General features: G+C 46.1%; 1 protein-coding gene across 1 annotated transcript in view; it reads right to left on the bottom strand.

Moving 5' to 3' along the window:
- B3GLCT (beta 3-glucosyltransferase) overlaps positions 1 to 27,952 on the bottom strand; it is a 974,893-nt gene that overhangs the window by 915,109 nt on the left and 31,832 nt on the right. Inside the window, exon 2 of the mRNA XM_085621666.1 lies at positions 16,476 to 16,531. Within this exon, the coding sequence (XP_085477792.1) occupies positions 16,476 to 16,531 (56 nt within the window). The remainder of the gene's footprint in view (positions 1 to 16,475; positions 16,532 to 27,952) is intronic.

Below are 27,952 nucleotides of genomic sequence, written 5' to 3'. Positions count from 1 at the left end.
TAAGGACCTTCCACCTGACAGCAGAAAGTTGACAGTTATGCTTCAACTGCTCACTAAGAGACGTATTGCAATAAGTTGGGGTTTGACATGGGTACCGCATAGAGAGTAATGGCTAAGAAACACAGCGTTCTGCCAAGAGCATTTGGTGGCATGATGGGAACTAATGCCCACGCAGTCCCAACCTAAAGATATATGGAGCCCTCTACAAACATATATCCGATCGCACGAAGAAAGAGAGGAGCCCCCACAGCCTTAGACCCCGGGCGAGCAGTGGTAACTAGGCAGGCGCCAGCCGCGCATACTAATGTGATAGATAACAACAGCCTAGGCAAGTTGAGGCTAATAGGTCTTGCACCTCCCCTACCTTCCCTCTACCTATCCCCTCCACCCCCCAGTTTGTTACAATGGCACCTTTTTTCCTCCTTCTCTTTTTGGAAGTACAAAATGTTTCTGTAATTAGACACTACTATTTGTAGCAGAGTGCATTGATTATGTGTACAGAGAGCGACTAGAACAAGGCCACATGAACAGATAAATGTAATATACAGATTAATCTCTGTTACAGAGAGAAATAGGGCGATTACCAATGTCCTGGATGTCCATTCCTGCACTATGTTCAACTGCAACTTTGAATAAAGAGAATTAAAAGAAAAAAAAGATAGTAAAGCCTCCATTACCACTTTGGAATCTTCCTTGGTGGAAATAGAAGCTCTGAAGTTGATGCATATGGAATTGTGACTCTTCAATATCTGACTAAGCACCTCTGAGAAGTATCATGCAGTCTTGGAATAGAGGGTTGATGAAGCCACTGAATGGGGCATGGATTGTTGGCAGCTGCAAAGAAAACACATGGACCTAGAGGATCGCAGTAGACGGGACAATGTTTGCTCATACGTAACCCCTGAAATGGAAGAAAGTAATGACGGTAGGATTCATGGTGACCTTCCTCCCCAAACTGCTTGAAGATGATTTTCATCCGCCTCTCGAGTTTTAAAGGGCACACAAGCTGAGAATGAGGAACATTTGGGCCGGTAACTCTCCAACCCTGATCATAATGTGCTTCTTACGTCATTAGCAAGACAAATGCTACAAACAGCGAGCCATCACAGCCATTACCCTTAATGGGGCTTCAGTCTTTGCCAACATTGCACTTCAGAAGCATGTCTTGGGAATCTGCTACTTCTATGCACCAATAATGCAAAATATTCCTTTTTCACCAGCTTCAATAGGATCCTAACAGAAAATGGTCTTGGGGAACTTGTGATAATAGGTGACTGGAAATTAGAGATATGCTGTATTGCAGCACGCAGGCGGAAACGTATAGCGAACTGTTACCCCCTAAGAGTGGCCCCAAGAACTTTTGGGCGTTGTATAGAACATACCTGACTGCCGGAGACCCCGAGGCAGCCGGTCAGGGGGAGACACAAAGTGAAGCCCCGGGTGCGCACAGAGGGACGGTGGGCGGCGCGACACAAGAATAGAACTCTATTGTGGTGTGATGGGCTATGATGTTGGTGCACCGCCTGGGATGGACGCTGGTCAGTGGGAGGGGAGCTGGGGTGCCCTCCGACCGCGGCTTGCGCTTCCTAGCAGTGTGCAAGTGAGGCGTGAACGAGAGTTGCAGGGTTGGAATGGCCTGAAAGCGGGGGGCGCAGTGGCTGGTCAGATTTTGGCGTCTGGGCTTGCGAAAGCGTGTACACGCAGAAGTAACGATGGAGGAGACAGTGGAATGGTGGCGGGTGGGGTGGGGGGGTGGGCGTTGAGATATGGTTTACAAAATCTTAGGAGCTCGACCAGATTTGCGGTAGAGGTTGGACAACGGTGTGTTGGTCATGCGGGCATGTCAGGCTACTGTGCAGGCTGGGGGCAAATACGTCTTTCACTGTTCTGTAGTGATTCAGTCCGGACTGCTTGATGTCATGTTATTATTGCAATGCCACCGGTCCTCTGGGATGTCGGCTAAATGGCTGTGTGAGAGACACCGGATCGGTTCAGATGAGCTCGCGGGAGCAACTCATTGTAATAGGTGCCTATGGCGGTCTGATATGTTCATTTACTATATCTCAATAAAGGTTTTCAAAAAAAAAAAAAAAAAAATAGGTGACTGGAAATGAAACAATAGATCCAGGGCTAGATCTGTTGAGGTGACCAGATATTCATAGCATAGGACAGATGACTGCTCAGGACTTAATGTCAGATCAGTCTCTTGTTGATGCATGGAGGCTTCTTCATCCTACAGAACGAGATTATAATTTGTCTTACACGCATGGCATGGAATCCAGAATAGAGTAATTCCTACACAAACTGACATTCTTCCTAGAATTGCCTACTGTTCTATCATAATTAGCTGTGTATAGGATCACGTTCTAATCAGTTTAGAGATTGGCTGATGTCTCTTGATTCCAATAGACAGAAACTGGAGGATGGACACCCCTGTGTAAACAACCTGAAGAAAAGAAGAACATGATGAGATACTTTAAGGTTTATCTAGATCTTAATACAGTGTCAGTATCATACCTGCAAACTCTGTGGGCAGCAGGAAAGTTGTATATGCAAGGCCTACTGAGATGGGCTGTCGCCAAGGCACATAAAAAGCAGTTTGAAAGCATAACATTTAATGAGCACGTTCACCAAGGTTATCTTGGTGTTGAATAGCAGATATTTATTGTGAACGCGGGCGACAACGCAGACCTATGACAAAATGATCCTGGCAATTAATTGCAAAGGCCCCCATAGGTAACTGTGACATGTCAACAAAAGCACGCACACACTAAACTTAGAGTAGAGTGTATACATTGCAGGGTTCCCAACAGAGGCATTACTCAAGATGTTAAGGCGCCGTGATAGAAAATGTTACTACCTCTACCACTGCCCAGGCCCCATGTTTCTCTTCCTTAGAGTTCTATTACTTCACTAGTTGACCCCTTCGCTGCCAGGCCTGTTCCCCCTCCTGTGCCACGCCCTTTTTTGGCTATTTGGGGTAGTGCGCGCTGAGGCCCCTGTAACTTTTTGACCACATAAGGTATCCACGCCAAATTTGCGTCCTTTTCTTCCAACATCATGGGGATTCTGAGGGTACTCAGGGTTTGTGGATTCCCCTGGAGGGGTCACAGAAATGAGCCAAAATACAGCTAAATTTAGGTTTTTTTTGGGAAAATGGGAAAAACGGGCTGCAAATGAAAGCATCTGGGTTTTTCCCTGCAAGTGTTATCAAAAAAGGGTGAGTGGGTCTGAAATCACCATTTTCCCAGCTTTCAGGGGATATCAGACTTTTGTCAGAAACCCAACATTTTTTACACAGTTTTGCCATTTTTCTGGGACATAGCCTATTTTTGCTATTTTTTGTGCTTTCGACCTCCTTCCAGTTAATGGTAGAAATGGGTACAAAAGCAATAATGGATCCTGGAAACCTATACATTTTGGAGAAGTAGACAAAATTCTGAATTCAGCAAGGGGTCATTTGTGTAGATCCATCAAGGTTTCTTTATAGAAACTAACAGTTAAATATAGGATAAATTGAAACTTTGTTGAAAAAAAGCGCCTTTTGTGTCAACGTTTTCACCTGTAACTTCTTCTAATTTAGACAGCTCTTTGAAAGCAATATACCGTTACATCCGCTGGACATTTCTGGTTTTGGGGATATATAGGACTTGTAGGTTCACCAAGAACCCGACGAACCCAGAGCCAAAAACTGAGCAGCAACTTGCAATGGTTTTTTATTATGTACCGGGTATATAGTAATTATTCTGTAAAAATGTGTACATGGAAAAGTCGGTATGAAAGACACCTATGTATTTCTGAAATGGGAACAAAATATAGAGTTTAGAAACAGTAGATATTTGCACATTTCCGAAATTGGGAATACTCATACTAGCATGAGAATTATCAGTCATTTTTTAGAATGGCTTCTTTTTTACACAATGTCTTTCATTTGGAAGGCAGAAATGCATCGAAAGTCAATAGGTAATAACAGTTCCTTTACAAATCTGAATTACCCTAAGTCTCCCGATAAAAATGGTACCTCACTTCATACGGTGCAGCCAAGCTGTGGAACGGTCTGCCACTTCACTTGCGATGCATGGAAAACTTACTTCAATTTAGGAAAGCGCTGAAGACTTGGTTGTTTGTTAAATAATTCCGTTTTTTTGGTCTAGGGAGTAATGGACAGCGCCAGGACACCTATTTGGTAATCGCGCGCTATACAAATTACAATAACATAACATAACTTGTAGGGGTAGGCATAGTGCCCACAACAGGAAATGGCTCAAAACCCAACGTGAACACACCACATTTTCACAATGCAAAATTACCCTTTTTTAGCAAAGTGCCTAGCTGTAGTTTTTTAACCCTAGCTCTGCCGGCACCTCGGGAAACCTAGCAAACCTATACATTTTTGAAAACTAGACACCCAGGGGAATCCAGGAAGGGGTGACTTGACTGCCTCCCACCACGTTCTGTTACCCAGAATCCCTTGCAAAGCTAACAAATTGCCCAAAAAAACACTTTTTCCCCACATTTCTCTGGTGGAAACTTCTGGAATCTGCGTGGATCCACAAATTTTCACCCACCTCGCGTTCCCCAAAGTCTTCTGAGAAAAATGGTACCTCACTTGTGTGGGTCATCCTAGTGCCCGCGACAGGAAACGGCGCAAAACGCAACGTGGACACACCTCAATTTTGCTGTGAAAAATGACCCTTTTTTGGCAAAGTGCCTAGCTGTAGTTTTTGAACCATAGCTCTGCCGGCACCTAGCGAAACCTAGCAAACCTATACATTTTAAAAAACTAGACACCCAGGGGAATCCAGGATGGGGTGACTTGACTGCCTCCCACCAGGTTCTGTTACCCAGAATCCCTTGCAAACCTAAAAAATTGCCAAAAAAACGCATTTTCCCCACATTTCACTGGTGAAAAGTTCTGGAATCTGCGTGGATCCACAAATTTCCACCCACCCCGCGTCCCCCAAAGTCTTCCGAGAAAAATGGTACCTCACTTGTGTGGGTCAGCCTAGTGCCCACGACAGGAAACGGCGCAAAACGTAACGTGGACACACCTCAATTTTGTAGCGAAAAATGACCCTTTTTTAGCAAAGTGCCTAGCTGTAGTTTTTTAACCCTAGCTCTGCCGGCACCTCGGGAAACCTAGCAAACCTATACATTTTTGAAAACTAGACACCCAGGGGAATCCAGGAAGGGGTGACTTGACTGCCTCCCACCACGTTCTGTTACCCAGAATTTCTTGCAAAGCTAACAAATTGCCCAAAAAAACACTTTTTCCCCACATTTCTCTGGTGGAAACTTCTGGAATCTGCGTGGATCCACAAATTTTCACCCACCTCGCGTTCCCCAAAGTCTTCTGAGAAAAATGGTACCTCACTTGTGTGGGTCATCCTAGTGCCCGCGACAGGAAACGGCGCAAAACGCAACGTGGACACACCTCAATTTCGCTGTGAAAAATGACCCTTTTTTGGCAAAGTGCCTAGCTGTAGTTTTTGAACCATAGCTCTGCCGGCACCTAGCGAAACCTAGCAAACCTATACATTTTTAAAAACTAGACACCCAGGGGAATCCAGGATGGGGTGACTTGACTGCCTCCCACCAGGTTCTGTTACCCAGAATCCCTTGCAAACCTAAAAAATTGCCAAAAAAACGCATTTTCCCCACATTTCACTGGTGAAAAGTTCTGGAATCTGCGTGGATCCACAAATTTCCACCCACCCCGCGTTCCCCAAAGTCTTCCGAGAAAAATGGTGCCTCACTTGTGTGGGTCAGCCTAGTGCCCGCGACAGGAAACGGCGCAAAACGTAACATGGATACACCTCAATTGTGTAGCGAAAAATGACCCTTTTTAGGCAAAGTGCCTAGCTGTAGTTTTTGAACCATAGCTCTGCCAGCACCTAGGGAAACCTAGCAAACCTATACATTTTTTAAAACTAGACACCCAGGGGAATCCAGGATGGGGTGACTTGACTGCCTCCCACCACGTTCTGTTACCCAGAATCCCTTGCAAACCTAACAAATTGCCCAAAAAAACACTTTTTCCCCACATTTCTCTGGTGGAAACTTCTGGAATCTGCGTGGATCCACAAATTTTCACCCACCCCGCGTTCCCCAAAGTCTTCCGAGAAAAATGGTACCTCACTTGTGTGGCTCAGCCTAGTGCCCGCGACAGGAAACGGCGCAAAACGCAACGTGGACACACCTCAATTTCGCTGTGAAAAATTACCCTTTTTTGGCAAAGTGCCTAGCTGTAGTTTTTGAACCATAGCTCTGCCGGCACCAAGCGAAACCTAGCAAACCTATACATTTTTGAAAACTAGACACCCAGGGGAATCCAGGATGGGGTGACTTGACTGCCTCCCACCAGGTTCTGTTACCCAGAATCCTCTGTAAACCTAAAAAATTGTCAAAAGAACGCATTTTCCCCACATTTCTCTGGTGGAAAGTTCTGGAATCTGCGTGGATCCTTAAATTTCCACCCACCCCGCGTTCCCCAAAGTTTTCCGAGAAAAATGGTACCTCACTTGTGTGGGTCAGCCTAGTGCCCACGACAGGAAACGGCGCAAAACGTAACGTGGACACACCTCAATTTTGTAGCGAAAAATGACCCTTTTTAGGCAAAGTGCCTAGCTGTAGTTTTTGAACCATAGCTCTGCCGGCACCTAGGGAAACCTAGCAAACCTATACATTTTTGAAAACTAGACACCCAGGGGAATCCAGGATGGGGTGACTTGACTGCCTCCCACCAGGTTCTGCTACCCAGAATCCCTTGCAAACCTAAAAAATTAACACCTTTTCCCCACATTTCTCTGGTGGAAAGTTCTGGAATCTGCGTGGATCCACAAATTTCCACCCACCCCGTGTTCCCCAAAGTCTTCCGATAAAAATGGTACCCTACTTGTGTGGGTCGGCCTAGTGCCCGCGACAGGAAACGGCGCAAAACGCATCATGGACACACCTCAATTTCGCAGTGAAAAATTAACCTTTTTTGGCAAAGTGCCTAGCTGTAGTTGTTTAACCCTAGCTCTGCCGGCACCTAGGGAAACCTACCAAACCCACACATTTCTGAAAACTAAACACCCGGGGGATTCCAGGGAGGTATGGCTTGCGTGGATCCCCCAACGTTTCCTTACCCAGAATGCCCTGCAAACCTCAAATTTAGCTGGAAAAAATCACCTTTTTCACACATTTTTGTGAGGGAAAGTTGTGGCATCACCGGGCTGACACAAATTTCCTACCACCCAGCGTTCCCCCGGGTCTCCCGATAAAAACGGTGCCTCACTCGTGTGGGAGGCCAAAGTACCCGCGACAGGCAAGGGCCCAAAACGTATTGAGGCAACATGAAAATTGCCTACCTCAAAACGACCTGGTTTTGCAAGGGGGGTCACCTGGGTTTTTGACCTGGTGCTCAGCGGCCACCTAGGGGAACCTACCAAACCCACACATTTCTGAAAACTAGACATCCGGGGGATTCCAGGGAGGTATGGCTTGCGTGGATCCCCCAACGTTTCCTTACCCAGAATGCCCTGCAAACTTCAAATTTAGCTGAAAAAATCACCTTTTTCACACATTTTTGTGTGGGAAAGTTGTGGCATCACCGGGCTGACACAAATTTCCTACCACCCAGCGTTCGCCCGGGTCTCCCGATAAAAAAGGTGCCTCACTCGTGTGGGAGGCGCAAGTACCCGCGACAGGCAAGGGCCCAAAACGTAGTGAGGCGCACTACGTTTAGGAACCTTGCCTGTTGAGGCGCACTACGTTTTGGACCCTTGCCTGTCGCGAGTACTTGGGCCTCCCACACGAGGGAGGCACCGTTTTTATCGGGAGACCCGGGGGAACGCTGGGTTGTAGGAAATTTGTGTCAGCCCGGTGATGCCACAACTTTCCCACACAAAAATGTGTGAAAAAGGTGATTTGTTAAGCTAAATTTGAGGTTTGCAGGGCATTCTGGGTAAGGAAACGTTGGGGGATGCACGCAAGCCATACCTCCCTGGAATCCCCCGGGTGTCTAGTTTTCAGAAATGTGTGGGTTTGGTAGGTTCCCTAGGGAATGCCTCATGACGAGCTGGACTCGTCATGGGCACAGCGCGACTGTGCTCCATGACGAGTCCAGCTCGTCATGGGCATACAAGGGGTTAAAGATAATAAGATCTGAAATTATAAATGGCACAGCACAGACACAGGCACATGGTGGTGTGCTCAACCGGAAAACATCAATGCATGACAATATAGTCACCATGACTTTATAAGCTAGAACAGGATCTGCAGCTGTTGTCTCAAACTAATCTGAGAACTGTAGTTGTATGTATCTGCTATAACCCTGTAACGATGTCTCAATTCAGTACTGGACATGCTTGTCATCTATATTACTTTTCAAAAAACGAGTACAACAGATCAAATAAAAAAAAAGTATTTATTGTTACCCAACTCAGTGAAACTCATTTTATTGACTTCAGAAGGATGAAAGGCTGAGTGGACCTGCCAGGATTTGAACCGGTCACCATGAGGTCGAACACAGGCCCCTACAGTGGAAGCATTAATCTACTAAGTCACCAGACCCGGGAAAAGAAAGTGTTATTGGAGCCCAAAATTCCCAGACTTCATAGGCTCTACTGTTCTGATCCCTATCATAGGGAAATTGCAAATGCTGGCCAGGATGGAATTGGAGCGCAATATTCTACTTATGCAACAGCCTGAATAAACCCTTAATCGATAAAGTTTGCCAATACGAGCGAGGGGGGAAAGCTGGTTGCCTTCTTGCACTGAAGCGGACACAAAGAGGCTACATCGCTGATTCTGGTGATCTATGACAAACGTACTACTTAACCATCCCCGGGATATTACTAAAGCATTCACCACTTTCTACTTATACACGTCCGATACCCAACAGACTATGCCTTTGAAGTGTCATTCATGATCAACCTCCTGATACTGTGCATACCACCTGATGTGTGGGCAGAACTGGATGCTGAAAAAGATGCTGTAAACCTCTTAGGAAACTAATCATAACTGGTGACTTAAAGAGAGTAAGTTGATCCGTCAGCCACAGGAAGGCTGAGATGGCCGACAAATAACCTTTGAAAGTGCTCAAAGCAAAGCATTGCCAGGCAATGGAAAGAAAAACTAACAAAACCTTTGACAGAGAAGTAGAAAGTGGATCCACCAGGCATGTGGAACACCATGCCACAAACATCTCCCAACAGCAAATGTAGATGGATGTGGTACAAGGATATCTGGCTGCCAAAGGGACATCAGAGTTTGGGAGGAAGATCAAACACTCAACTGCCATAGCTCAATCTCCACGTATGAAGTTGAAGGGTACGCAGGTTTGGGTGCAGCACCCTGCCCTGTTGCTGCGACAGGCAGTCCTCCCAAAGGGACAGCCTGATCTGAGGAGCAATGTTAAAGCTCATGCGATCTGGGCACCACACCCTCTGTATCCAGTCCAGAGCCCCTAAGATGACTTGGGCCTAGTTGGCCCAAATCTTCTTAAGAACTCGGGGCAGTAGCAGTACTATTGGCAGAAAGGCGCACAGAAGTCCTGAACTGCACTCGGGACAAAATGGGTCTCCGAGCGAGAGCTGCTTAGGAAACTACAACTCGTAGAAGCAATGACATTGCCAAGTTCTCAGCGGTGGCGAACAGATCAAGCTAAGGGTTGCCCCACTCCAGAAGAAGAGTGTGTGCCACCTCCAATTGCAGGTGCCATTTGTAGTCCCCCAGGCATCTTCGGCAAAGAGCCAGCCAGATTCTGAACAACCAGGAAAATGTCTTGACGCTCCAGCCAGTTCCAGAGGTGCATAGTCTCTTGGCACAGGATCAATTACCTCCCCCTCCCCCTGCTTGTTGCAATACCACATGGGGCTGGCGTTGTCTGTGAACACCTGAACCAGCTTTCCTTTTCTGGACAGTAGGAAGGCTTTTAGAGCTAGACAAATTGCTCCCAGTTCCAACAAACTGATGTGGATCTGGGGCTCTGCCAGAGACCAGAGTCCTCCGACTTCCACCTTTCCCAGATGTCTGCCCTAACCCAGACGGGACACATCTGTCACCACTGTGAGATCCGTGTGGGGAAGGGTGAGGGGTCTGCCACTGACCCAATTGTGGTTCATAAGCCACCTCTGCAGGTCTTTTGCAATGCCCTCCGATATCTGGACTATACTGGAGAGATTCCCACTGCTGGGCCCAATAGAACTTCAGGTGCCACTGCAGAGGCCACATATGTCAGCTGGCATGTTTTACCAGCAGGAAGCAGTAGGCCAGAAGGCCGACCAGCCTCAGAGTCCGTCTCACCGAAATCCATAATGAAGGCTGAAACATCGGTATTATAGCCTGATTATCCCAGATTCGCTGTTCCGAAAGATAAGCCAAAACTGCACTGTGTCACAATGGCTCGTTGATCGGAAACCCCAGTGAATTCAGGAGGTCCGATTTGATGCTGGACCATTGAGACAGGTGATCTCGGATCCTGCCCCACCACAGGGTGGGTGTGCAGGTTTCAGGGCACACTAAAGAGGTTTCGGGCTGAGGTAGCTGAGGGAAGGGGTGTGGGACTTGGCAGCTTGCTGTGTATGGTTCCTGCATCCACTTTGTTCTCCACGGCCACTTTCCCGAAAGGACTGGGCCATCTTTTGTACCGAGTAGGGCTGGTACAGTGGATGCCCAAAATTGCCTCTGCCAAAGAAGGGGCAAAAGGACTGTTGTTGCGGCTGAGTCAAAAGGGAGAGGCCCAAAGATCAGATGGTGACCCTGCTCTTGCGGAATCGCTTAAGTGCCACGTCTGCCTTCTTCCTGAACAGGCAGGAACCATCGAAGGGCATGTCAATCAAGGCTGACTGAGCACCCCCCCCCCCCAAAAACCCAGTGGACCTTAACCAAGCGTGGTGACAAAGCGCCACTGTATAGGCCATGGGCCTACCAAGCGAGTCCTGGTCACCAGTCCACATCCTATGGCGAACTTAGCCGTATCCCTGCCATCCAATAAAGCCTGATTGAGAATGGCCCAGTCCTCCTCAGGTAGCTTGGGAAGCAGCTCCCTGACCAAATCCCACAACACATGGGAATAGAGGCCCAAGAGGCATGTGGTGTTCACCGACTGCAATGCAAGGCTGGTGGAAATAAAGGTGCACTTCCCAAAGATATCCAGCCTCTTGGACCTCCTATCTGGTGGTGTGATGAGAACACCCTCGGGTTGATTTTGGCCGAGGAGGACTGGACCACCAGGCTCTTCAGGAAGGGGTGCTGGGAAAGGAATGCTGGGTCCCCCTGGAGGGGACGATGCCATTGGGCAATAACGCAGTGCACAGGAGCCCCTGTGCATGGTTCATCCCAGGCCCCAATTCAAGTGGCAGTGAGGGCTGCATTAAAGGGCAGCACTGGTTCTGGGTCACCTGCCCCTGCCTAAAGCACCAGGGTCAAGACGTTTGACTTGATAACGTGGAGCAAAAGGTCAAGGACCTCCGCAGCCCTGTGCATGAATGTGGCGAATGATGCAACTTTCATCGTAGCCTGGCCCAGGGGGGACAACATGCCACTGTTTATCATCAGCAATGGTCCTCCCCAAAGAACCATACTCCTCCTCCTCATCATCCTCCTGGGGGTCATGGGATGAATCCAGCGGAGAAAAGGCCAGGAATTGATAGGGATAGGATGACACCGGTCATGGCATCGAGCACCGCTGAGGCGGCGCTGGTTCAATGTCTGGAACAATGATGGACTTGAGGTCATACTGCGCAGACGGCGATATGGCAGGGGAGGCATGGCCCCAGATCTAGGAATTGATCCTGAAGGCCCGACTGGCATCAAAGGTGAACCTATCTGCGGTAACCCAGCCAGGGTACCTCTCGGCTCTGTGGGGACCAAAGGTGCACCAAAGGGAGATGGGGCCCAGAGATGACTTGCATGGCATCGTAGAATTTACATAACTGGGCAGGTGTTGCAAACCTCCGGGTAGCGCGTGGCGGACTCGGACACCAGCTCTGCAGGTAGGGAGCGGGGCCTAGAAGCACAAGGTCAAACAGGTGAACTCTAGGAACGCTTCAACTTCTTCTTGTGCTTCTTAGTCTTACCGACTTAGCATATGAGGTCTTGGATCTCGACGGCTATGGGAATAACTCCTGGATCTGCCTGTAGAGGGTCCAAAGGGAACAAGATCGGGACAGGGAATAACGCATAGCCTTCTTCTACCATGCCGCCAGAAGTTTCAGAGCCCTCTCATGGATTGCATTTGGGTGCACGGACTTGAACTCGACGCAGGCCCTGGGGTCGTGACCAAGCCCCAGAAACAAACTAGGTGGGGATGACACCGACATCTGAGAGTGGCAGTTCTCACAAGGATTGACATCATAGTGTTTTGCAGGGGACATGTCCCTAGCACACCGGGAGCAAGCTCCAAAAATAAAATTTACAAAAGTTACAAAGAGTTGGCCAAAAATTGGCTGAGGTAGCTCTCTAGATCTGCGCTGTTGGCACAAAAAAAACAGGAGCAGATGTCAGCGCCCCAGGGTGGCGATTATGAAGGCATCGAGACATTACTTCCAATGCAGACACCGTCAACGCCACCTCCCGGCGCACATAGGTACTGCTCAAGATTAGCTGGATCCAGTCTGATGCCTGGGAGACAGTCTAAGGTGGGGAATCTGTGGTTAGAAGTCTCTATCAGATCCTGTTTTCCGCTGTTGTGACATTACAATGTTCCATCCTTGAACTAGAGCCGGCTTCCTTCTCTCCATGTTTGTTTAAAACATCTCTATTCGAAAAGGCTCTTCACAATAGTGGACGAATTTGGAACTCAAAGACAGGATAAAACTATAGTTGGATAATTGTGAATTGAGGCGATGGGTCAGGTTTTATGAGGTGTCACTCCCACTACCCTGTAGTTTAAAATAATTAAAGGAATTGCTGCAAGGCAGGTACTCAGCTTGAAATTACCACTCCTTCAAAAAGTTACATTTCTTTCCAACCCACTGTTTTAAATTAAACACAACGTTATAGTAATAGTTTATTACGTGACAGTGTCAATAGTTATGCCTGGGTCCGTCTGTTTCAGATTTACGAGAACTGTAAGGGGTTTGTTAGCCGCAGTTAGTTTTTAAGTGGTTAATACATTAATGACAACCTCCACATAATTCATTTGACTTGTCTCACTTGCTTCAAGTTAACGTTCTACGGCACATAGATCAAAGTTATGCTGATAATTTCATAACGTCAATGATTTCCGTCTGCATTACACAGTAAACTGTCATGGGGTAGATTAGCCTGCCACATGTATTTCCTAGTACTGCATGTAGCAAAACTCAGTTTAGATATTGCTTTAATATTAAATTCGACCCTCTTCAACATACAGAGGACAGATTTGTGGCAATCATAAAAGATGCTAGGTAAATATTCGCAGGTATTCCAATACAAAGGGTTTCCCCAACATATAAATGTGTATTTTACACGTGCTTTGTATTAAATAAGGGCTTCTAAGACAATCTGAATACTGCTGAAGTGCCACGTAAACAATGGTCAACAATTGCCATGGACAGATTGTGGAGTTTTCTGACTTTCTGTTTTTTTAGACTATGTCACCACTAGTACAAGCTGAAACCAAAGCGTCAATATATATATTGACTTCCAGTCATTAATACAGGAAGCCACTTGCAAGCCTGTGTGGGTGAGCAACTCCGCTTAGGCCGAAGCGCAAAATAAAAGTGGCCCTCATTAGTTCATCAGATAGCTTAAAAGTGGCGCCCATTTGCATATCAGTGCCGTTTTTAACTCCAAAGATGAATTTGTGTTTTGGAAGGTATGGGAGACCGTATGCATTTGTGCTTGCTGCAGGCGGTGTTTGGTGTAATACCGGGCAAGTCAAGAGTAAACACCTTTCCACCAAACCAAATATCAGGCCCACAAACAGCCACAAAAAAGATCTCACACTGACTTGTCAGACAAGCCTTCCTGGTACTTCCAAATTGCTCTATAAGCCAGTCCGACCCTGATATTGTCTGTCCTATAATTCCACAGAATGCCACTGATTGCTACACGGCTCCCAGTGTTCTTTATTCCCCACGAACACACCCCTATGACAATGTGTCATGTCTTTCACACCTCAACATACACCATGACTGTGATAGTCTGACTACCACCACTGCTTATCCATCAAAGAGCTCAAGTCCCTGCGTCCACAGAAAACCACATGACCATTGGCATATCGAAATGTAAAGACATATACCGTTTTATCGGCAGTTTACAACCCTTTTGCTTCATGTTGTCATTGTCAGTGTGCATACTGAATGCACTTTCTTCAGTCAACAAACAGGTACTGTTGGACCTGACCCTTTTTGCAGGGTTATCCCCAAACGTTTAGTCTTCCTCATGTATTTTTCTGACTTCATTTTTGCTGGTTTCAGGACTCTGGGCACTTTACCACTACTGACAAGTGTTAAAGTGCAAGTGCTCCCTGAGTAAAATGTAATGTAAATTGGGTTCTCTACAATTGGCATATTTGATGTACTAGTAAGTCCCTAGTACAGTGCATCAGGGGTGCCCAGGGTCTGTAAATCCAATGCTTCTAGTGGGCCTGCACCACTGGATTGTGCCACCCACATGAGGAGCCCTGCAAACATGTCTCAGACCTGCCACTTCAATGTCTGTGAGTGCAGTCTTAAACTGCCATTTCGACAATTTTAAAAAAAATACATCTTTTTGTTAAGTTGGTTTTTGAATTGTAAGTTTGAAAATGCAACTTTTAGAAAGTGGGCATTTTCTTGTTTAACCATTCTGTGCCTCTGCCTGGCTGTAGAATACACGTCTGGGTTGGGTGACAGTTGGGTTCTTGTGCATTCACTCTAGACAGTCACAAAAGGAAGTTGAGGTGTGCCTTGCGTATCCTGATGGGCCATCACCAGGCTGACGGGCTTTCCTGAGCTAGAGTATTGGTAGAACTTGTTGCTGACACCTTAATAGAGCTATGCCTGTCCTCACACAAAGCTGTCTCCAATACCTTGTAGTGTGCCTGGAGCCAGGTCAAGGAAAGGCAGCGTCTTGTGCACTACAAAGACTTTCCTTTGAAGTTTGCCTACATCAAAGACAGAAAGGGGTATAAGTACTGGACTTCTGATACCCCAAAATCAGAACACTTCTGGACTAAGGACATTCCGCCAGGAAGAAGAGATGGATGCTGTAGGAGGGACTGCCTCACTGCCTGTTGCTTTGTAGTGCTGGCCTGCTGCTAGTGTCCTGGGAGTGAAAGGAATAGACTTTGCTTTCTATATCCTGCTTCCAAGGTTCTCCAAGCTTGAGTTGAGCTTGCCTCCTGTTAGGAAGCCTTAGGGCCATCAAAAACTTCACCCGTCAGCACCTGGCCTCTTCTGCTGAGAGCTCTGACTTGCCAAGTGGTGCTAAAGCCAGTTCCTAGACCATTGGAAAAGTAACCTGGCCATCTTAAAGGGAAAATCCATGTATCTGCCAGCACCTGTTTTATCGTCGCAACGCTGCAAAAAGATCTCTGCATCGCCGTTGCCTGCCCCGAAACATGGCTCCCGCTTAACGCATCGACCACGGCTTTCACCAAAAGCCCCAGCTTACCATCGCAGTGTGTCAGAAGAATCAACGGAGCGTGAGTTTCGAGCCTTATGTCACCGATGACCGCGGCACCACCTCCGACTCCAAAGGCGCCTGTTTCGCGACTGTGAAATCGACACAGCGCCTGCTTCGCCGCTGTTGCATCGACGCAACGCGTCTTTTTTTTCCGATGCATCGTCAATGGGTGCCGATTCTTCATTGACACCGCACCGCAGAAAGGAACCGAGGCCACGTGTCTGGAAACCGATGCATCACCTACCCTGCCTAGCAGTAAAAAACCGAAGCATCACCCCCCTGCCTAGCAGTAAAGAACTGACACATCGCCTCGCCTGCTTAGCAGTAAGGGACCAACACATCACCTCCCCTGCCAGTAAGGAACCAATGCATCAACCACCCTGTGTAGTTAGGAACCGACGCATTGCTTTGCTTTTCCGGCGCCTCACCTCCCCTGCGTCTGGCCTCGTGTTTGACTTTTGAAGCATCTAAGGTACTTTGTGCTAAAACAAACGTATCCATTGATTTCTATGGATTTAACCTGGTTAAGCTTCTAAAAGTGAGATTTTGACTTGCGTATGTCGGATTTTTTTGTCATTTTGGTCTTGTTTTGTTCAGATAAGTATTAGAACTTTTTCTAAACTGGTGTGGACTCCTTTTGTATTGTTTTCACTATGTTACTGTGTGTGTGCAAATACTTTACACATTGCATCTTAGATAATCCTGACAGCTCGTGCCAAGGTGCCAAGGGGGGGAGCAGGGGTTATCTTAACTGTGCGACTCCCTTACCCTGACGAGAGTGAGGGTACCAATTGGGACAGGGAGCAAACCACTGCCAACTAAAGACCCAATTTCCAACAGGTACAAACAGTTCTTATCAACACAAAAAAAAAATCTCACTCTCTAATTCACTGTACCTTTGGCTTTGTGGTTTTCTGGAGTACATTTTCTGCAGCAGCACGTGGAATAAAAGCTAAAAAGAGAGAAGAAAAATTAGCACAGTTGAGTGATTTAATTTGCAACAGTGCAGATGGGCATGTTATTCACAGTTATATTGAATAGCAAAGAATGACTAGCAATGTACTACCCTTTAAAATCTTTTACTGATGTCAGGTAAAAACTGCAAATCCTAATACTCTTAATGGAGTTGCGAACGTATCATAAGTAGCAAGTAATAAGACTAGGTCAAAAACACACTGACAACAAGCACAAAAAAGTGGGGATAACCATACTAGAAGGATCCTACCTTTCTACATAACCATCCTCCCCCCCCCAATGAACAGAGATAAGACTAACCCTGCCCACTTGAGTCTTTATTTCCCATGTGGCCATATAAGGAAGGTCCAACTGCACTGGCATGGATACTCCCTGTTCTATGGTCCACTGGAAAGTTCTCGCCTGGAGGGGCTTGGATCCTCTCAAAAGTTTGTGGTCTCTACATGTCGAATGTTTGAGCCAAGAGAGGGGCTTGTACATTTCGTAGAGGGTTTCTTGAGAATCATTTGCAATGCAATAGGTCTCACATTTGCAAGAAGTTGAGCAATTGCCATTGTAAATGACAATGCCTTTTATTTACATATTGGTTTTTTAAACATATATAAAAGGCATCGTCATTTACAATGCCAATGGCTTAAACTCTCGCAAATGCCAAACCTATTGCATTGCAAATGCTTGTTTTTTATTAAAGCACGTAGATTCGCTCCAGAGAAAAGAAAAGATTTACAGAGATCCCTTTTAAAGCAGCATCATTAGCACCTCACCCTTGGGATTCTGTGCATATTAACTATTCATAGCACTTAGTCCAACGTTTGTTGCAATCGGTATACACTGTAAATGAAAGGTGTTGCTGGTATTCTATAAAATATTATCGGCATCACAAGGATAAAAGGCTGCGTTCGTCCTGTTAAATTCAAACCCAGGATCTGTACGTGACAGCACACATCAGCGACAAGGTAAACCATGCTACTAGCTTACATATAACAAACAGCACAGCGTATTTGTGGAAGGGCCAGGTGAAACCAGATAAAAGAAATTAAATTGCAGTGAGAGAGGGGATGGGCATGTTATATTGGGACAGTACAGGCAGTTTTTATAAAGTAACACTTCACAAAATAAAATTTTAAAGCACAGGAAGATAAGTGACTTGCACAGAACCACAGTAATTTTGTCAAGTTCCAAAGTCTGCCAACATCTCCTTGCCTTCTAGATTTCACCAATAACCATTGTTATACAATATTAATGCTACATAAGCAAGTCACCTTTAAAGCACCGACACAAAGACCGCTTCTTGATTGGCCTCCAAGATCAGAACTCCAGCTCCTCAAGCAACAGCAACACAGGACCATGAACCAAAAGAGAAGAAAACCTTACAGCAAGCCTTCTACTGAGCTCTGCAAATCTGAAAGAAGTTCCCAGTAAAGATCTCCCCTCCGCTTTTGTAGCACGGCAGCTAAAGTGAAAACGGTCGCGCTGTGAATTAAATAAATAAATAAGTAAGGGCAGTGAAAGCTGCCAGCGCTGTTAAATAAATAAGCGCGGCCGCTAAAGTGAAAGCACACTGTGCCGTAGATTAAATAAACAAGCAAATTAGTGTGCACAACCAATTTGAGGCGGACTTTGTAACCACACAGTTAAAAGGTCCAGTCGTTATGGGAGGTAACAAATGCAGACAAGGCGGTACGAAGGAGGGATTGACAAGGCTAATATCGACTTGGAAGCCAGCATTTAAGAAGGACAATAACACAAGCCAATTAAATATATGGGCGGAGAGTGGGCGGGGCTTCAGCCATACACCCATACTGCATGCCCCGCAAAACAAAACTGGTCTAACAGTCATGCAAGGACCTGAGAAACTTGGCAGTTTTGTTGAGGTTCAAATCATAGAAACCGCTTAGGTGGGGTTTCCTGAGTTCCAGTAGTGAATGAGTGGGGGCCACACATTTCAAAAGGTTTTAAACCGCTGGGTTAGACAAATTCGAAATAAAGTGAGCTCTTCATGCCTTTCCTCTGCTCTGTTTACATTTCAATAAGCTAAGTACTGTATTCTGCTACTTTTTAACCGGCCTTGATAAAACTACCGACTATGCAAACTAATGGCCAGGAGCAATTCCTACTCTAATTTTGATCAGTCAGAGCCAAAGCCACTAGCGCATCCTGGGATCTCAACGCTGCCGGCCCTGGTGTGGTTCTTTCATCTCAGCCTAACAGCTCGAAAGGCAGACTCCATGCTTGACGTTGATGGCCCAAACTCAACTGCTCTCACATCTCCGCAGACAAAGTTTCCACTCATGAACCAAAGCCGAATCTCCTCTTGTCAGTCTCTCCGCGAGCCCCTCTGACACAAGCTGCTGCACACAGCAACATAGGAGCACTCGAGGCATGTTGTCAACAGCAGCAGTGCCGTCTCACGCGCCACCGGCAGTTCCAGTTCAAGTGCGACTGGGCCATGTCTTCCGGATCAGCTTAGACATCTCGTCAGGTGCAGCAACAGGGAAGTCTCTTCCGGTACACCAAATATTTCTTCAGCGATGGGGGAGCGGTCTTTTTCGTGGCGGGTCATTTTTGCTAACCAATCCCGAAAAACACTGGGAAGTGCAGACACAAAGGCCCGCCTAGTACTGCCTCTAGCCTGTCATTCAGTTTAAAACCAGCTATGTGATAACCGCTCCTCGCCTGAACATATTAACGCTGGTCAGAGACTGAATTAAAATAGAGGCAAAAGTATGCACAAAATTAGGAGGTAATGATCGGGTCTGGGAACCTACTGTATGACTCAAGAGGGTTGGCTTGCAGGCATAGGCTCCTCTGACATTGTAAGCTAATTTCCATTCATTGCGGGGTTCGAGCGCCTCTGCCATCTTGTATGTGTGAGAGAAGGGATTCTCTGGGGAGCAGCAGCGTGTCTGGGGTTGCCCTGAGCAACATAAAAGGCTAAAGGACGCGTACTGGAGGCATTGTAAAACAAGATGTCACCGTTGAGCAAAGGCAGCCGCTTATTTATATTTGCATCACACTTTCACTTTTCCAATAGCTGCTGCCCCACACAGCACTCGCGGCGTTGGCTGGCAGCTATTGTTAAAGTCAAAGAGCGATGCAAAAATAAACACGCGGCTACCATTGCCAGAGCCACCTGAAAAAAAATTGTGTTTACCGACTAATGAAGGAGACCGTGTAATGCCACAAATAAAAGATCCAGCCCTGATGGGCGGTCACAAAAGGAGACAGTGCAGTAACAAAGAGGGACTTAAAAGCCTCATTATAAATAGGAAGCTAGCATTTACCATGGACAATGACACCAGTCAATGAAAAATATGGGCGGAGAGAAGGTGAGGCTTACACACCATACTCTATCACTGCATGCCTCGCAGAGCGAGCAGTGCATGCACCCTGCAACGCTAGGCTTGACCTAAAAACATAATCCAATTAGCTTTATTTATGCCTTTAGGCACTCCTCTGCCTGTTTGTTGCATCAGCAGCCCGGATTGGTGTTGTCTAGTTCTAATTTCAAAGCGAAATAAAATTAACTGGGTTATCCTTCAAATCTTAGACATTCATCATGTCACTTACCGGGAGTGCTTTAATACGCGGCTTCTTGTCCTTCATGATCGCCGGGACTTCTGTCATTACACCCGGCGCAAGCCTTTGAGGCCCAAGTCCGCGAGGCATTCGAATAAATGACAAATGCCCGGGCATGTATGGGGTGCCGAGAGCTGCACAGATGCGAGAGGTGCAGTGGCATTGTGGGAAACCTGCAGCCCGGCGGCAGGAGCTGATGTGAATTTTAATAGAAGGGAGGATGACCCCGCCAGGCCCTTCCCTATTGTTGCCACTGAAAAACACTAGACAAGAAAAACCCCATCAGTGAATAGCAAGTGCCTTAGCAGCTGTGAGTGAAGAACGAGTTACGGACGCTTGAATGTGCTTGCTTTCCAAGAAAAAAATATGTTTTGGAAAAAACCATGTTGAGGTAGGAGAATCTTTCAGGGCTAGGAGGATAAAAATATATGGTGAGATTGTCATGTGCCAGTGACGTGTGAGCTACTTCTCTCCGCTAGTGCTTTACATAGAGTTGCAAAAAATGGGGTTGAAAAGACACAGAAATGTGTTCATTATCTTTATGCGGCTGCAGTTAATGCGTGAATGAGTCTGTGCCGGCAGGCGGCCGTGTGAAGGTGGGGGTGGCACGCACCCTCATCATTCCAATGGTGCCAGTTACTTCCGTTACGTGCTCCATCAGGATTGCCTGAGCACTTGTAGTGGGGGGCAAAGTGATCGATCTGTTAGTGAAGCCTCACAGAGGTGAACTAATTGTAATTATATAGCACTTATTACTACACCCGACGAGGTGTTGAAGCACTTTACGCCGGGCGGCAACCTAGCCATTTCCCTCCTGCTTTTGAGACTCAAAATCTTCCAAACAAGCTGTCGCCATTGACCAAAGGCAGCCGGTTGTTTAGATTTGCATCATGCTTTCACTTTACAATAGCTGCTGCCCCACACAGCACTAACAGGGTGGTGTGGCAGCTATTGTTAAAGTGAAACCGCGATGCAAAAATAAACACGCGGCCGCCATTGCCAAAATAGTGCTTACCGGCTAATGAAGGACACAGTGTAACACCGCAAAGATCCAGTCCTGATGGGTGGTCACAAAAGGAGACAGGGCGGTAACAAGGAGGAATTAAGATGCCTCATTGTTGATCGGAAGCCAGCGTTTACCAAAGACAATGACACCAGCCAATTAAAAATATGGGCGAGGCTTCCACAGCACTTCCACAACATACCCTACTACAGCATGCCTCACAGAGCAAGTAGCACATGCGCTGCAATGCTAGGCATGACCTACAAACTAGGGTTTCTTGTCTCCTGAGAGGTGGACGCATCTGCTCAGCGCTGCATTTCCTGGCTTGAAGGGTCTCGACCCCAGGGTCTGAAATTTGGGATCCACCAGTCTTGTGAGGGATCAGATGAAGATATTACAGCCGGTGAGGTATTTTCTCAGTTCACTGGTATTGTAATATATGTATAGATATATAGTTATGTCTACATTTGTTTTTGTCTATGTTTTGAGTGACCAGACTGTGAAGTACTTTTGTTCTTACCTATATATTTATGTACATATAGCTATTCTCCTATACATGTATTATTTGCTTGTGTTTTACTTCCTTGCATTTCACTTGTGAATGTTTCATTATTATCTGACTTGTGTTTATTATTTGCCTGTGTTTTACCATAATTATCTGCTTGTGTTTTATCAGATACATTTGAATATTTTGTGAGTGTTTTATTATTATTTGCTTGCACATATAACTATATTTACATTTGCATGTTTTACCTGATTCATTTGAAATCTGGGAAAGCCTTTCTGTTAGAAAGTGTTGCACTAATAAAACCCCACACTTTATTCTGATAACTGTCTTTTGATGTGCCTCATTTCATGAGTGTGAAGCCCCCTTTCCAGGTGCTTTCTTGCTTTACCAAGTGCCTCTGCTGGGGAGTGCTGAATTTCTTTAATTTGGGAGTGTAAAGCAAGACAGGCCCTCAGAACAGGAATGAAAGTATGGTTGTTGTTATTATTATTATTATAACATACACTATTAGGAGACACTCTTTCTTTGCAGCATAAAGCCCATCAGCCACATGTTCTAAAGCGTGAAGGAATACTTTCTCTCTTTGCATACTAAAACACCATTCCTTTGCTGGTTCTCATAGCAGCTACATTTTGTTGTCGTTTTTTAGTACTGGTGGCTTCTTGCATGGATGTAGCTAGTCAACCAATATGAGACCTGCTTAATATGGGGTACTAACAACAACATTTTTATTTTTATTCACAATTGCATAGATTCCTAGCAGAGTAATTAATAGACAGTAATATTGCCAACTGATTGCAACTCACTTATTTACTCTCAGGCGGAATGCAAGATGGATTTGTAGTCAAGCCCGAGACTTACCAATCATACATCCTGAAATCAGGTGTGTTGATGCACTAAACCTAATATTCGGAAACCTGTACACGTGTGTGTGGCCTCAAACAAGCTGATGTTCCAATGTCCCAATGAGCAGACTGAAAATATCCCTTTGGTCAACAGTCAGACAGAAGTATCTTTCTGAAGAATGAATTAAAAATATTTCATGAGCTCATTGTCATTTCATAGAAGGAATTTTCAGACAATTGGCAATAAATGTCATCGTCATGAAATAACTTCGCAAAAACTGATCCTAAAGTGGTTTGTATTGAAATCTATAGAAATGGATTTTTGACTTTTAAATGACTAATTCACATTTTAACAGCTCTTGGTTAATAGCCTATTAACAGTGGCAAATGAAATAAAACAGGTCTGTTGTAATCACATCAGGTGTGAACAGTGTTAACATTGCACAATTTACCACTTTTTTTAAATTATCTACCAGTTTCTTGAAGTGTTACCTTGCCTCCATAGGCTGACCTATTACCCCAAAGTTTTGGTCTAGTTACACACCTAGTTCATATCCCTATTTGCCAATATCACTTTGCAGGGGTGTGGAATTTAATATCTACCGCGCCATGGGACAGGTTGCTTCATAAATCTACTTGTGCTGTTAACAAAATCTACTTGTCACTTTGGTGCCACGCAGTGTGGTGAAAATGTATGGCAGCAATCTCATTAAAGAGCTCTGATAACAGCCTCTCTGATTACGCCAGGGCTCATGTTACAGTATGGTTTGAATACTAGTAATTCACTGATTTTGCCACCTTCCCGTAGAACTACATATTAGGGAGGTAGCGTTAAGCAATAGTCTTGGGGTTGGAATGCCCTTTTGAGTCTATACAAGACGTATATTTTAGCAGTTTTCACCAGCACTTCTCTAATCTTTTTTCATGCTGAGAAAGGTTGGAAATGTACTCCTGACAAGGGCAAAAAATGAAAATTATTCCAGGATTGTAAAAAATAGAAGTTGGAGGAAAAGTTAATTTGTAAAAGTTCAGCAGATTTTCACATGAGCAAATCTAGACATGCATATTTGCTCGTGGTAAAATGTAGTTCACAGATATTTTCTACGAGGACCATTTCTTGCCCTATTTCTGTAAATTCATGAAAGCTGTAAATCTGCACTAATGCAAGGACATATACCATGGTGCACTTTGGTGACTTTCTTTAAGACTTGGGCCCCTAATTAGGTCCAGCGTTAAAGAAGACATTTTGTTTTTATTAAAATTCCTTTTCTCTCCCTATGTATCTATCTATCTATCAACTAGCTTCACTGTGAGTGTAGCATTCCACTCTTTCACAAGAAGCATATCGGCACACAAAGTCGTTTTTTCCAGTATCAGGGACTACTGTGGCAATGGGTGCATTTTGAGACCCAAAAATATTTTTGCCAATGTTTGTTATAATGGTGAGGCCTGGCAGCTCCAGCACCATTAAAGTTTTACCAAAAAATTGTTTTTCAAAATATTGACAAAATTCAAAAGGCTAACCACATATACCAGACCTATTGGGTTTGTCAGTGCTTGTTTATTTTCCTGTTTCTCATAATCTTGTTTTAACTGGTTGCACTGATTTTCTACTATGAATATTTTTGGGAAATACTAGCACGTATCAACACATTTTACTAAATGATGCTTCAAAAAAAGAATGCCAAACATTTCACAGTAGTTTAGTAAAACATGTTTTTCCTAGTTTGGTTTTTGGGGAGCATTTCATTTTGAAAGCAAAGAATCATCAGTCTTGATTTCAAGCTCTTGCAAATATTTGCATCTAATCAGAGGGCATTCTGGAAGCATTGTATGCAGCCTCATATTGGTAAACTTTGCAAAAGTGTGCACATATTTTTATAAGGGAATCAATGTCAGTAGTGCAGTCTGCCCTTACTTTGCCCTAGAGTGCTCACCATAATAATAAAGACTTTGCTTTAACAAACCATAAATACAAGTTCGAACAGCATTTAAATATGGATACACATGTTACCTTAAGTGCAGGCAATGCCTTCCCCAGACCCATAATGTAGTACAGTTAACAGGCAGGCAAAGGCTTTGTGCTGCAGTAAGGTGGGCCTACTTGTCCCATAGACAAAATACATATGAAGACTGTTCTTGACTCCAAGCAATATGTTCTGGGCGTTAGGGTATAGGAACCCCACACCCATGCACGTTCTTCCGTTTTTTTTTATCCAAAGCTTGCATTTTTTAGAAGCAATATAACAAGACCACTCCAATGAACCAGAATGCAAGATGCTACTGGCTGAATAGTCTGGATGGTATGACGACACTGAAATCACTGCAAATCAATTTAAATAAAAAGAAAAGAAAAAAAACTCACATTTTTGCACTTATTTAGATAGTGCTTGCTACCCCTATTCATGGGTATATATAGATGCAATTGCATACAATACAATTTGCCATGTTCTGCCTTGTTTGCATGGAGGCACTCAAAGGTTGTCAGTCAAGCTGGGGGGGTTGGGGGGGGGGGGAGTCAACAGAGATGTCTTTCAAGTGCAGATGCTCTCTCTCATCCCAGTGCGTATAGGTAATCATGATCTCTCCTTTAAAACATCAGTGAATGCACCACGTGCTGGGATATTCTGAATCACAAGTGACCTCCGCACCCTTCTGGAGAAACAGAAGTTAAACGGCTCTCTTCAGAAAATTAACTGTTTGCTCTGGCGCCGGCTTCCAGGGCAGTGCTCTGGCCAGGCTATTTTTCTGAAGACAAGCACACTTCAAGCTGCAGCCCGGGTTATGGCACACGACGGTTGGGAGGGGTGTGGCTGATGAAAATCGTGCAATCAACAGCGACACACTAGGCCCCTGCCCTCTTGACACAGTGGCATCAGGTGCAGAAAGATTCGGTCCGGCCAGTTCTAGAGGCCAGACCATCTCCAGACCACACTATGGGTCCGCATGGACATCCCTGTCAAGATTTGCCAGGCCCAGGGACCACCACTGTCGCCCTCGCCTTTTCATTCCTCCAGCCAAGGGTGGCCTTTTCTCTATGCAGCCAGGGTCGGTCACCACCCCTCAGCAGCTACTGCAACCCTTTGTGGCCCACTCACCTCATCATCCTTGCTCAGGCCCAGGTCATGGCCACCACGATCCTGCATCTATGTGGAGGCCCAGCTGTAGGACCGCACTGGTGGGGCTGCTCCTTGCCACTCTGCCCGCAACAAAGGGAGAGCTGGGGAGTGGGTGGAGCTGGTGCCACCAGGTACACCCTGAGGAGAGCTGTCGCCTCCTCCATGTCTTGACCCAGTCTCGTGCTACTACTGCCGCGACCTTAAACAACCACACAGCTCTGGGGTATTATTGCTTTTTGGCGGCGTGGACTTTAATCTGCACTGTTTCACATTAGGTGGCAGCGAGTTCAAGATTTTTTTCCCCCATTGCAGGCAGCAAGGAGATAAGATGCTGTAGGATCTCAGGGCGTGAGGCGGAAGCCTCAGCAGAACACATTCACCACGGTGGAAGTCTTGGTCAAGCTGCATGCCCCATTCTGACCAAGACAAGTCCATCTGTCTCTTGTTACTATGTCCTGCTGCCTGTAGTGGTTGCTAGGACTTTCCTCCTGTCTCTGATGTCTAAGTTACCTGACAGCTCTATGCCACTAAACACATAATGTGCTAGGCTTTTTTTTTTAACCTGCGTGCATACGTTAGTTCGACATAAGGGTACTAGGATACTAGCAGACTGGGACGCCCGCGCATGCGCATTTCTTGCGAGAAATGCGCATGCGCAGGCGTCCACGCATGCGCATGCGCATTTGTCACAAGAAGTTGGATACGAGGAAGAGGGAGCCCCGGAGACGCCGCGCTTCAGGTAAGTCTCTTTACTTTTAATTATTTAACATGCAGGGTATTATTTAAAAGGAGGGTGGGCGGGAGGCGCGTAGTGGGGCTACGCGGAGCGCGCAAGTGTGCGTAGATTTGGGCACACTACGGGCTGCTTCATGTAGCCCCACTACGCCCACTACGCCCACCCTTAGTCATTTACTCATGAGCATGCTGCTGGTACTGCATAGAGTAATTAAATGTGGATGGCACTATGTTGTACTGCTTTGGCAGTTTACCTGGTTCGAGTTCATAATTAAACTTTTCAGTGAAGTGTCACTCCAGGTGTCACACAGAAGACATACAAATGTAACACATAGGCATTCTGCAAACATGTACATTTCACACATTTTTTTTTTTAAACACCTTTATTGGGATTTTCAAGTGGGGGTACATCGTAGTACACATTACATTGAGCATTTTAGTTATACAGAGAGCTCAGGATACAATGCAGGCATTATACTACCGCTGTGCCCCATGTGGTGTTGTCATCGAAGCCTATCCAGAATATCACAATACAAATAAGGAGGCCATCAGTTCAACACAGTGTTATGCAGTACATTCCTAGCCTCCAACCTATCGTGCCCAAAGGGAGCAGTGCCCGCTCAACTGACCCCCATCCCATATCCCACCCGGAACCCACCCTCCTTACCCAACTATGCCACGAAGAAAACAATCTTAGTCTGGGGGGGACTCAGAGCATATCCTTGGGGGGGGGGGAAGAAGGGGCGGGCCAGGGCAGAGGTCAAAACCCCCCCAGCTCCCGGTAGGGGAAGGAGAAAGGCCGGTCCACGCAGCACGAAAGGGGGGGACTAAATGGACAGGCAAGACCCTCCCTCAACTTGTGGGGGGGGGGTGTGTGCGGGGGGCCCGCCCCACGGCACACACCTCCATCGGATAACAGACACATTCACACTAAACATCACACATCCCCTGACCAGGAGTCAGCCCCGCACTCTCGGCCCTAACGACCCACCTCTGTCCACCGGTACCACTGCTCATGCGGGGGAATTCCGGGGGGGGCAGCCACCACAGCCTCCCCCCCTCCCTCCTCCTCCTCCATCTCGCCCTTGAATAATTCGGTCAGATGCGCCCATTCCAGGGAGATCGGTCGTTTGCGCAGCCCTCGACTCTCCTCTCGGTACAGCGCCTCGCGCTCCGCCACCGCCCATCTCAAGACCTCGTCTCTCCAAGCCTCCACACTCGGCGGCGTGCGGGACTTCCACCGCTGTGTTATCAGGCGCTTCGCCAGCATTAATACCAGGTTGGCGAAACGGCGCAACAGCTTTGCTTTCAAGGGGATCGGTAAAAGGCCCAATAAACAAGCCTCTGCAGTATCCCAGGCGGGGCGTTCAGTAATTGTGGTTAAGACATGCGTTATCCCACCCCAGTATCCCCTCAGCGCCGGGCAAAGCCACAACATGTGTACGAGATCAATGTACATTTCACACATAAGCAGGATGAAAACTAGGCAACCCTGGTCCCAGTTGGTTGAAAAATAGCAAAATCACCAAAAGGCAGTAATTTTCCCCATAATCATAATGCAAGTTTGAGAAACTTGCCCACTGAGCACCTTAACCTAATGCAGTTGCAA

The sequence above is a fragment of the Triturus cristatus genome, chromosome 8, assembly GCF_964204655.1.
Source record: "Triturus cristatus chromosome 8, aTriCri1.1, whole genome shotgun sequence".
In the NCBI taxonomy this organism is placed as follows: domain Eukaryota; kingdom Metazoa; phylum Chordata; class Amphibia; order Caudata; family Salamandridae; genus Triturus; species Triturus cristatus.
Note: the sequence above shows the minus strand (reverse complement) of the source record. Positions and strands in the feature narration are given on the sequence as shown.